Below are 12,840 nucleotides of genomic sequence, written 5' to 3' on the forward strand. Positions count from 1 at the left end.
ATATATTTTCTATTTTTATGAATTGATATTTCTTATTCATTTTACTTTCTGAAACTCTATAACTTGTATATACGTATACATATATTTTAAAATATATATATTCACAAACATATATATGCATTATCATTATTTACTTAATTATTTATATATATATTTTACTATTTTCAAATTTTGTTATACATATACATAGATTTTATTATTTTATGTTTTCTATTATTATTATTATTATTATTATTATTATTATTTTTTTTTACATATTATTATTATTATTATTATTATTATTTATTTATTCTCATTATTGTTGTTGTTGTCTTATTTGATGTTTATTTATCTATGTGTTCATTATTATCTTGAAAGGCATTGTAGTCCTATTTATTTATTCATTTATTGTTTCATGTATGCTATTTATTTATCCTTTTTATTTTACTTTGTTGCTATTTTGCATTATCTATGCTCGCATTATTGCATTCATTAACATTTTATTACGCATATTAATATCCTTTTTAATTTTTTAAGGCAATGTTTTGCGTTTGGAAATTCGAGGAAACGTGCCTTAATGTGCTGGGTTTCGATTTTCTCGTTTGACCAAATAGCCAAATATCCTTTTAAAATTTTAAAATTTTAAAATAAGACAATGTTTTGCATTTGGAAATTCGAGAAAATGTGCCCTAATGTGCTGGGTTTCGATTTTCTCGTTCGACCAAATAGCCAAATATCCTTTTAAAATTTTAAAATAAGGCAATGTTTTGCGTTTGGAAATTCGAGAAAACGTGCCTTAATGTGCTGGGTTTCGATTTCTCGTTGGACCGAATGGCTAAATATCCTCTTACATCTTAATCCATGTTTTTTAAGGATCGTATTTTTAAAAAAAAAAATTCTTCAAAGTTTTCAATTTTCGACATTAAGACATTAATTAATCAACTAGGTACCAATTTTGGGCGTTACGAGGGTGCTAACCCTTCCTCGAACGTAACCAACTCCCGAACTCGTTTTTCTGAATTTCGTGGACCAAACTCGTTGTTTTAATAAAATTAAATTTGTTTTATAAATTTGTTTATTTATTTATTTATTTTCACTATTTTGTAACAATTTAGTACCGAATATTAGTATGCAAAATTAATAAATTAAAAATTATCATTTTTTTGGACATAATCCCATCAAAATTGATTAATATGAAAATAATATTTTTTTACTAAAAATAAATAAATTTCGATAGTTTCAACAAACGCCAAAAATTATGAGGGAATACAAAAATTATGAGAAGATGCCAAAAATATTAGGGAGTACCAAAAATTATCAGGAGAAAAATAAGGAAGAATAAAATATTACGAGGAATACCAAAAAATATTAAGGAAATACCAAAAGACTTGAAGAAGTACCAAAAGTATGATGAATTACCTAAAATATGAGGAAGTATTAAAATTATGAGAGATTATCGAATATTGGCTATCTTATAAAATTTGTTTTGTTTATTTAATTTTGACTATTTTAATTTCTTATATATAATTTTTAACCGAATATAATATGCAAATTTAATAATTTAAAATTACAAATAATTTTCCCTTAACAAAATCTCATTAATTTTTTTTTTGGTAAATAGAAACAGCATTAAGCGATTACAAAAATAAGAAGAAAATTAAAACTCTTTTGGATTAACTCTCGCACAGCTTGAGGAGGTTCAAAAAATATACCTATAGACTAGTAAAATGTATACCAGTTTGCTTAGCCATGAAATCTGCAATTGCATTATGATCTCTAAGAATATGATGGATACGAATTTTCCAATTCTTTTGTAACAGTGAATGGATGGCCCGTATTTCCATAAGAGGGCTATTAATAATTTTGCCAGACAAAATTAATTCCACCAAAAGAGCATTATCAGATTCAAGTTCAACCTGTCAGTATCCCTTTTCCCAAGTCAGACGTAACCCTTCAAGCATAGACCTCCCTTCTATCCTAAAAACTTCATCTCTTCTCAAAATCATCGAATAATATTTTTTATGTTTAAAAAATATATCACTAATGCTAAAAGTTAAATTTGAAAGCATACAAATAATTATGAAGTAATACTAAAATTATGAGAATATTATGAGATAATACTAAAATTTATGAGATTATTTTATCTTTTAATTAAAAAACAAAAACACTTATATTGTGAGATTTGAACCCAACCCAATTATATTGCAAAGATTTTTAAATTTATGATTCAACCAAAATTTTATTTTAATTTACTTATACATTTTAATTTTATTATGCACTTTATTATCTCCATCAATTGTACATCTATGTTATTAATAAAATTTCTTGTTTGAGTTGATTTCACGAGTCAACTAGGTGCCAACTCGGTTGAGAAATTACAAAAATGAACTGTATTTAAAACAAGTTGTTTTATTTAATGATACTTTAAAATTACATATGTGTTCTAAATACGTGATTTCCACATGTATACGCATATAATAGAGTTTCTAATACTATTTTATAATTTTTAACTAAACTTAAGGAATTAATTAAAATAAAATACTAACTTAAAAAATTAATATAGTTTATTTATTGTTTAATAAATTTCTCATTCCGCTAAACTTAGATTCCATTAAAGCATGAAAATGTGATATTCTCAAACCACGTCACTTTATAATTTTATTTTTTAATTTTTAAAATTAATTTGTATACTTTTTCAAATACATTTTTCGTAATTTTATATATTATATATTTTAAAATTTTTAAGTGATAATGTGGCACAACTTTAAAGTGACTCATCGTCACCTTAACAGAATTCAAGTTCAGGAACCAAAACGAAAAATTTTACCAAATTATGAGACTAAATTTGACAAAAAATTCAAAAAGTAAATTAAAAAAAATCAAATAGAAACTTGTTTTTTCAATTTAATTCATCCTCATCACTCGTGACAATCTTGGTCTTACATGAATTATAGCATCAAATTATTCAACAATGAGATACATGAATTGGTTAGGTTTTGGTGCTTGTATATACCCGCAGTAAAATATGGTCTGTTTCGAAGGTCAAAACCGTCTTCACAACTTCATACAAAATGAAGGCCTGGGCCACTGGGTTACCCCGCGATAGTGGATTGTCTCAACTGGAAAAGCCCAAGGTTAGTCCAAAATAAAAACTTAATACAAGTTAGAATAAGTATACGCCCTTCATCAACATCTATCATTGAATTTCAAACCTAGGATATCCAACAAAATCAGTGATACATTTTTTGATCTACCCTTAATCTTAATAATAGAAAGGACATTCCATATATCTAAGTTCGCTTCAACTCATAACTTCCATAGTTGTAGTCAATCTTGATGTCAATTGAGCAAGTACTCAATTGAATTTACAACTCTTACTTTAAAAAGCAGGGAAGAATCTTCATGTATTTGTTGAACAAAATGATGAGACAAATTGACGAATCATCGGCAAATAGAAGAGAATAAAAAAAATTGCCTAATCTCTCACATTTCACTATTCTGAAGGCTTTACCCTGATGAATCATGCAGGGTATTAGTGCAATAAAATTTGTATGGAATGTTGATTTCCTATTGTGTGAGAATAAATAAGATTGTATGGAAATTAAGTTCAAACCTAAGATATCAAAATTTCGAATATCTCAACCTTAATCATTGACCTAAGATTTCATTGGCAATTCAAACCTTAAACCTTTCAAATATGTTGGGTGTAGACCCAAAGGTCCCATTTGTTTGTGTGCCATACATATATATACACAAATATGGGGGCAACAACTTTCTTTATGGTGAAAAGTGTGTGCATAGAGTCAAAGAAAAAGAGAGTAAAATAATTATTTTTACATAAATCGACTTTCATTTTTTTTTTGATCGGAAGTCCATTCAGTGTCTAATGGAGCTTATTTTTTTATGGTAGCTAGTAGACTCAAAAATTTTTAAAGTGTACATTCCGATTTTCGTTTCGTGTACTATAGCTTTAGGTTCTTGACTTTCAAAGTCAACCTATTTTTGGCGATATTCTCGGTTTTTCTCTTAAAGTTTGCTTGAGATTATTTGTTGATAGCCTTGTTTGAGTTGTATATTCTTGATTGTGACTTAGTTTTGATTTTGTAGCAACACTTTGATTATAGTGGAAACTTTGATGAACTTTCAAAGTCTCGTGGTTTTTACCCTTTGCTTTAAAGGGGTTTTCTATATAAAAATTACATGTCTCGAGTTATTATTTTTTCTTGCGATATTGTTGTTTATTGGAATCGATTGTTGAAATATTGTGTTATTGAGTTTGCCATAATTACGGAATTGATTTTTTGAGAGCGAAAGAATATTGATTGTGTTTTTGTAGTATTTCATCGTGTTCGGTTTCATCCCAATAAACTGGTATTAGAGAAAAGGTTACAGTTAGAAAAAGGGTTACAATCAGAAAAAGGGGATTGAATTTGAAAAAAATATTTTCTTTGATTGTGAAGATGTCCTCTATTAGAAGTACATTGAGTTTGGCAGCTTATTATGACTTAGAGGTTGAAGCGGTGGATGTGAAATCTGATTTCCTTCAGGGTTATTTAGAGGAAGAGCTACACATGGAGCATTCAGAGGATTTTATTGCACAAGGGAAAGAAGACTACGTGATTGAGAAAGAGCTTGTATGGCTTGGAGCAAGCTCCAAGACAATGGTACAAGAAGTTTTGAGTCTGTTATGGGGGAGCATGGCTACAAGAAAACTACTTCCGATCATTGTGTTTTTGTTAAGAGATTCTCTGGTGATGATTTTATTATTATATTGCTTTATGTTAATGATATGCTTATTATTGGTAGTAATGCTTCTAGAATTGCCATGGTAAAGCAAGAGTGAGTAAGTCCTTTGTGATGAAGGATTTGGGACAAGGAAAGCAAACTCTTAACATTTGATTGACACCTTATAGAAAAGTCAAGAAGTTATGGTTATCACAAGAGAGGTACATTGAGAAAGTACTTTAAAGACTTAATATGGATAAAGCTAAAGTGGTGAGCACTCCCTTTGCTATGCAATTCAAATTGAGTGTCAAGCAAAGTCCTTCAACAAAGAAAGAAAAAGAAGACTTGAAAAAAGTTCTTTAGTCTTTAGTTGTGGGTAGTTTGATGTATGCGATGGTATGCATAAGACCAGACTTAGCTTATGCAGTTGGTACTGCTAGTCGATTTCTTTCTAATCTAGGCAAAGAGAATTTGAATGCGGTGAAGTGAATTATGAGATATATTCGAGGCACCTTCAACTTGAAACTTTATTTTGGTAATGAGAAACTCGTTCTAGTTGGATGCACAATTTTAGATATGAGCAGAGACATTAACTTGGATCTTCTTCAGGTTACTTGATCACTTTTGCAGAAGGAGTTGTGGCTTGACAATCTAAATTGCAAAAATGTACCCACTACTGAATTTGAGCTTATTGCATCTACCAAAGCGTGTAAAGAGTTATTTGGATGAAGAAATTTGTGCAAGAACACGACTTTACTCAAGAGAGGTATATCTTGTTTTGTGATAGCCAAAGCATTATTCCTCTTGGTAACAATTCGACTTTTCATGCTTGGTCTAAACATATTGATGTGAGGTATCACTAGATATGAGAGGTTATTGAGGATAAGTTGTTAGAGCTTGAGAAAATTCACACTAATGATAACGGTGCAGATATGTTGACCAAAGCCTTACCAATAGGGAAGTTTGAAGCTTGTTGTTTGATCACCGATATGGCAAACATCACCACAAAGTGGGAGGGGAGATTTTTTGGGCATGGGCCCAAGGGTCTCACTATGTGGGAGGCCATTTGTTTGTGTACCCTACATATATATTCAAATGTTGGGCAACAATTTTTTTATGGTGAAAAGTGTGTGCCTAAAGTCAAGAAAAAGAGAGAAAAGTAGGAGAGCAAAACAATTTTTTTTAAAGAGATCAGCTTTCATATTTCTTTTCGTCGAAGGTCCATTCGGTGTTCGATAGAGCTAATCTTTTTACGGTAGCTAGTAGACTCGAAGATCTTTAAAGTGTACGGTTTGATTTTCGTTTTGGGTATTGTAGTTTTGAGTTTTTAGCTTTCTAAGTTAGCTTATTTTGGGTGATATTCTCAATTTTTCTCTTAAAGTTTGCTTGAGATTATTTACTGATAGAATTGTTTAAGTTGTATACTCTTTGTTGTGGCTTGATTGCGATATTGTAACAAGACTTTGATTATAGTGAAATTTTTTGTGGACTTTCAAAGCCCCGTGGTTTTCACCCTTTAGACTTTTAAAAGGGTTTTCCACGTAAAAATTACGTGTATTGATTTATTATTTTTGGTTGTGATATTGTAGTTTATTTACATCAACTGTTGATATATTGTGTTACTAAATTTGCCCTAATTATCAAATTAATTTTTCGGGAGTGAAAGAATGCCAATTATACTTCCGTGGTATTTCGTTGGGTTCGATTTCATCCCAACAAAATATACCTTTGAGATATATAAAATATTGGTCTATTCTAAATTTTATCCCTTTATTATACTAAAATTGAAAAAATAATCTTTCTACTTTAATTCACCAGAACTTTTTGGTTCCCTTTATTATACAAAATATAAAAAAAGCCCTTTTTGGTCGTTTCGACCCCTGAACTTAGATTGGAGATTGTGTTTTTTTAAAAACCCACCGAATCGCAGAAATCCCGAAAAAATCCATCGCTTTTTTTAGTTTTTTTTAAAACCTCTCGTCAAAAACCACCTATCATCGAAGGTGGTGACCTCGTCTACCCACGATGGTAGAGCTCGAAACCCGGTGAGTTTTCCGAACCCTCCCTTTTTTTGTTTTTATATATAAAGGCTCGAAAAAAATAAATAAAATAAATCACCTTCAGGTTTTGATTTTCTATTAATTTTAATTACTTTGATTGCCCTTTTTTTTTATTTCTATTGACAAAAGAGAACCCCCAACAATCTGTTCTTTTTAGGCTTTTATAGCCAATTATGTTATTATTATTTTTATCTATTTCTCTATTGTTTCGTACTTGCTGTTGCGTGTTTTTTCTTCTTTTTCTTGCAGGGGTGGATGACGGCGGTGGCAGAGCAGTTGGTGGTGGCAGGCTAGGGTGCGGTGGCGACTAGGTAAGGTGCAGCACGAGCTAGGGTTTTTTCTATAAAATTTTAGGCTTTTGGGCCATTTGGGCTATTAGGGTTTTTTTTTTTGTTTTGGGCTATTTGGGACTAATGTAGATGGACTGTTTTTAATTGGACTTTAATTATTTTTGTTTGATTTATTTTTCTGTTTGGTTTTTTGTTTGGGCTCGGGCCGGACAAAATTGGGCTTTCACACATTTAATTAAAAGAAATGTGGGTTTCATAGGTAATTAAAGATGAGCTATTTGATTTGATTTTAAGTTGGAAACATAAAATAAAATTTGAAATTTTAGAATTTTAGGAGATTAAATTAATTAAATAAATAAATTTCAATATTATATCATGGAGAAAATGTTATCGACAGTTGGAAGTGGAATGTGATAATGCTCTTTTAGTTGAACTGATTTTAGTTGACGGAGCTATAGATAGTCATTTGTTTGAAATGTGTATTACCCATCATTTATTGAGTCGAAATTGGAAGGTCCTTGTTCGTCATATTCCGAGGTCGCAAAATACAGTAGTTGATTATATGGTCAAGTGTATGGTGACTAATTCCACAGAAATTCATTGGTTTGAAGAATCCCTACAATCAGCTAGAAGTTTAATTGAGACGGATTATGTTCTTGCTTTGAGTCACTAGTGTAATTTTTTGAGTTTTTCGCTTTAAGTTGTCTTTTTTTTTAGTGTAATAAATCAATTGCCACTATGAAGGAATAATTTTTTTTAACAATTTATTTAATTGATTTTGATGTTTTGAAATTTAAAATTTTAATATTGAAAAAATTAGAACTTTTGGCAAAAGGATAAACAAGTACATTATGACAAAATTTTTAATGCATTATTTTAGTTTGTATCGTTTTTCACTTTAATCCTTAAAGCTTTTTTTATCCTAGTCAATAAATAAAATAAAAATTTATGTGTGACCAAAATGAAAACGCATCAAAAGTTGAATGACAAACTGACTAATTGGATAAAATTATTTCAAATTAAAATAAAATGTTAGATATCAAATTTCAGTATGATAGAGAGCCTATAATCATAATAGGTATCCAAGTGTTAAGTAAATTGATGAGCTAATGAAATAGCAATGCGCCAAATCTTTGGTTAAGAAATGTTTTGCTTTAAACATGAAGGGACCTAATTTCTTGGAGAGCACAAAGCCAGATTTTTTTGTTTTGTCGGTTTAAAGTTTTGATTTAATTCAGAGTTGAATCCAAGGGGATAAAAACACTATTTTTTCCGTCTATAAAACTTAAACTCAAAATTTTACTTAATGGGTAAACTGTAAAAATAGTCACTTTTCTTTGCCTCAGATTACATATTAGTCACTTATATTGGAAATGCTATGTTTTAGTCACTTACATTATCGTTTTGTTACGAAGTGATCATTGTACCTTTAAACTCCGTTACCTCCCTAACGACAGTCCTACGTGGCAGTCTAAATGAGTTTTAAATGCTAACTTGGATGTCTAGTTGTTGGGATGAAAATATGTTTTTAATTAAATAAATTTAATTTGGATTGCCACGTAGGACTACCGTTAGGGAGGTAATGGAGCTTAACAGTAGAGTGACCACTTCGAAACAAAACAACAACGTAAGTGACTAAAGCGTAACATTTCAAACATAAGTGACTAAAGTATAATCTAAAACAAACAAAAGTGACTACTTTTGTAGTTTACCCTTACTTAATGTTGGAAAATATGTAACTTTTAGAAAATTTGAGGCATATTCTAGATTGGTAAAGGTGGAGAGTTGAATTATAAAATTATTTTTTTTATATTCTACTCCATGAGACCTTTACAACGACATATCATATGCTCAAAATAATTGAGTGATGAATGAAAAATTGATGCTCAAAGTAAGCTACTTGTGAATTATGTTGAGAAAAATGAAAAGTTTAGATCTCACATTGGGTAAATACCAAGTGTGAGATATGTATTTATATAAGAACCCATTTTAAGGGTTATTGAATGATTAAGCTTAAAACCTTATTTCACGCATAGGGTGCAAGTCGAAACCCATCGGGGTTGAAGGTGCACTTGCACAATATGGGTGACGTGAAATCTTTGGACTAGTTTGACCCAAAAAGAGTTTCTGGATATTTTAGCCCAATATATATTTTATTTTTCTCAACAGATATTAAACAAAATCTGTATTAAAAGGAAAAATGTCTCGATTTGATTTTATTCAAATTGATTTAAAGGCTCCTTTAATGGAAATATTTGTATCTTTATTTATGAAAATTTCTAAAATTCCTCCATATTGAATACCTATAAAAGCGGCAGAATTCTTTACATACACACAAAAATAATGAATTTTCACTCTAAAAAATTCTTTTCATTTCCTCCAAAGCTTTCAAACGTTTTGGTGATAGAAGAAGGTAAAGTTTGTTCGTTGATCACTGCAAAGGTACTACTGCCGCGATCATTTTGTTGTTGTATCCTAAGAGACAATCAACCAACGTTTTTCTAAGTATCATAAGAGCGGCCAAATTTATTTTAAGGAAACTATGGAAACAAACCTCAACATCTAGTAAAACTCGATTCTTGGTTTTCCAAAATCTTGTTTATTTAATTGTTTTCAAATATGATGTTTTAAATAAATATAAATATTTGTTTATATTAATTTATTTTATTTATTTATATAATTATTTATATTTATATTTGTTCGTATTGTCCAACACTTGATAGAGATTAAAGTCCTTTTATCACTTAACAATCGTTGATAGCACAAATCCAAATGATTTTATTAGATAAGAAAGGTTTTGCTTGAAACATCAAAGGCCTAATTTTGTGTATACTACAAAGTCTTTTTTATTATTATTAAATTCAAGATTGTGCCGGATAAACTTTGGGGAGGGGTAAAGCTCTCCCGATACTATTTTCCGATCCTGAAAGCTTGTTTAAATGATAACCGATGTTGATAATGCAAATCTAAATAATTTTATAGACTTTTTTTGGATAAATTATATAGATAGTCACTCAAATATTTTGATCTCCGAATTATTTATTTCATTAATCAATCTCAAAATTTAGGTGATTTTTTCCTTCTTTCACAATAATGGGTATCCCTCTCAATCTTTAAAGATGGCATGTTAGGGAAGGAGGGTCCACATAAAAATATTTACTAATCAAGGAAAAAAGGGTCAAAGATTGGACCACGGTGGAGCTGTGCAAAAACAAAGGATACCGTGGGGTGCAACTAATTAGGGAAAATCTTATGAGATTTTGTGTCACCGATGTGAAAGGAACAAGGGAAAACACCCCACCAGGACAGGAGAGATTAGTTTGTCAATTATGCGGGTCGTGTTGGTTTCGAATGGACCCAAGTCGGTTCATTTCTTAAAATTTTGGACAATTTAGGTTTAGGTCGGTTTCATTTTCTTTCTTTCTTTTTTAAATTCAAATCATTTTATTTTACTCTAAATCCGCTTAGGGTTTTTTTGGATCATTTCGAGTTATTTACTTAAATTATTTTGAGTTCAATTATTTGAAATATTGATCTGGATTAAATTAACTTAAATTGTTAGTTTTTTTAAGACTAAATTGAGTTAAATTTAAGTTGGTTGAGCAAAATTTTTAAATTTAAATTATTTTTTGGATCTATTAAGAGGGACAAAATCCCAACACGAAAATAATACATACTATTATTAGTGTTTTGGCCAACTTTCTCAAGCAACACTTCAAAATTTTTTTTCTAATGAGTCGTGAACTCATGTTTGATCGAAGTTCTGGATTTGTTTATATGGATTGGAGTTGACAAAGATTACATGAACGGGGGCTCTATCTCTGGGCAGACAAGAGGGGGTCTGTTTTGTTTTGATCATACCTCTCTGGGGTCAACAAAAAGAGTTCTTGTTGTTGGGGTTTTTATCAACTCATAGAAGCTTTCCCTTTCTTCATTTTTCAACCCTTTTATACACCACATATCTTCAGGGCACGACAATAATCTCCAATGAGGGATGTGACGTCTCAATGTATCGCTACCTCCAACTTCCGTCACAACAGCCTTACAATCACTACACTTTGCAGCCATGTTATGCACCAGTCGGCACAGGGTCCGCACCAGCTTGCCCGACATTGGACCTTCACGATACACCCCGTATATGAAATAGAACCCAAATGGGTGCATAAAATCTGGTATGCCTCGCCATTTAAAGCATGGAACAAGGTTCCCCATCAACTGTGAGCTCTTGGTGTACATCAAACATGATGTTGGTGCATTGCCTAGCCTCAACTTGAAAACCTCCCCACTGTTCCACACACTAACCATTGCCCAACTACTAGGTAAAATTTCCCCCCATGATTCACCTCTCGGATAAGCCACCCATGTCCCTAAGCTCAGCTTGTTTCTCAATATCTTGCCGATATCGCTTGGGAAGAATTCCATCGACGACATGAATTTACGATATAAAGACTCGGCTTCTTCGACCTTCAGCTTCTCGAACTCGTACTTGGACGATATCCGATACATTGGACAGTTAACGGGGTTTACGAGAATAGCCGGGGTCCGAAACTTGACATAACCGAGCTTCTCCACGAAAAGCTTGAAGGACGCATCGTTGTCTTTCTCCGTGGCCATGTAAGCATAATCGACGCCACTTGCAATGAACCATTCTTCCAATCTGACCACCAGGCTAGAGCCGATCCCTCGTCGTCGAAAAAGCGGGGCAACCCTTAACCCCAAGATGTATCCCACCCTGGCAAGATTCTTGGGTGGTTTGTGAATCGTCACGAGCTTTATAGATCCCTGGATGACACCAACCAGCTGGTTATTCAGCTCGGCTACCTAACATAGAACGTAAAATGAAGTCAGTGCAACAAATATAGATTCAGTCCGACCATAAAAAGAGAAGAAAAAAGAAAGAAAAGAGAAGTACGATCATGTTGTAAATCGGGCTGTTTCGGATTCGGCAAATGGGGTCACCCAACGTGTCGGTGAAGAGAAATCCTCTCTCAGCTGGACCTACCTCGCATCTTCTTTCGAGATCTTCAACTCGAGCTCTATCCTTTTGGGGGTTATAGCTTCGTATGTTTAGCTCCCCATATCCCATAATCTAATGATTTCGATAAACCACAGCAAACACCAAACAGTAATGCTTCATATTTTATATATACACACCCACACCAAAAAGAAGAAAATGAAAACACCTATGAAGAGAGTAATGGAAACTTGTAGACAAGAATTGTGTGATTGATGGAAGGGTTTGGATGGAGATTCACGGTGATTGATGATTTATAAGGGAAGGGGTGGGGAATTGTGGAATGTTTGTTCTCTATCATTAGATTCGGCAGATATGATCCAAAGGGCTTCGAAAACTATATATTATTGTAGCAGACAAAAGGTGCTTAATGATAATAGTGAGGGGATAGGTTGTGTTGTCGTTTTTCCTCTTTTCTGAAAATTTTTGATATCCAATTATTTTTTTTAATTTTCGATTAAATTTAAATTTTAATACAAAACAAAATTCTATCAATATTATCCTTCTTCATTCGCAAAATTTCAACTTGAAATCTTGATGGAAGTACGGATGTTAAACTTAATTTAAAACCCGTCCACCCACGTTAGGATAAGCTCAGCGCCTCAGCCTCACGCCACTGTGTATATGTCCTTGGCCACCTAACACACATCGTCATCATCATCATCATCCAACTTTAAATAGTAATTGTACGACACATCCTTATATTATAGTAAATTAATGGAAATTTTCTAATTTAGCTTAAGCATTAAATACCAACATAAATTAAATTCGA

At 31.7% G+C, this 12,840-nt stretch overlaps 1 protein-coding gene across 1 annotated transcript; it reads right to left on the reverse strand.

Moving 5' to 3' along the window:
* Positions 1-10,804: 10,804 nt before the first annotated feature.
* Positions 10,805-12,422, reverse strand: LOC105789010 (probable N-acetyltransferase HLS1-like). Its single transcript, XM_012616191.2, has 2 exons — positions 11,967-12,422; positions 10,805-11,875 (listed from the first exon to the last, which is right to left on the reverse strand). The coding sequence occupies exons 1-2, from the start codon at positions 12,138-12,140 to the stop codon at positions 10,910-10,912; spliced, it is 1,140 nt and encodes a 379-aa protein (XP_012471645.1). The 5' UTR covers positions 12,141-12,422; the 3' UTR covers positions 10,805-10,909.
* Positions 12,423-12,840: the final 418 nt, after the last annotated feature.

This window comes from Gossypium raimondii, chromosome 2 (assembly GCF_025698545.1).
Source record: "Gossypium raimondii isolate GPD5lz chromosome 2, ASM2569854v1, whole genome shotgun sequence".
Taxonomy (NCBI): Eukaryota; Viridiplantae; Streptophyta; class Magnoliopsida; order Malvales; family Malvaceae; genus Gossypium; species Gossypium raimondii.

What these genes read in the sequence shown, in the direction of transcription:
- LOC105789010 (XM_012616191.2), bottom strand. Translation starts at nt 12,140, where the DNA reads ATGGGATATGGGGAGCTAAACATACGAAGCTATAACCCCCAAAAGGAT. An exon ending in GCCCGATTTACAACATGATC is followed by an intron (nt 11,876 to 11,966) that starts GTACTTCTCTTT and finishes GTTCTATGTTAG; the next exon opens with GTAGCCGAGCTGAATAACCA.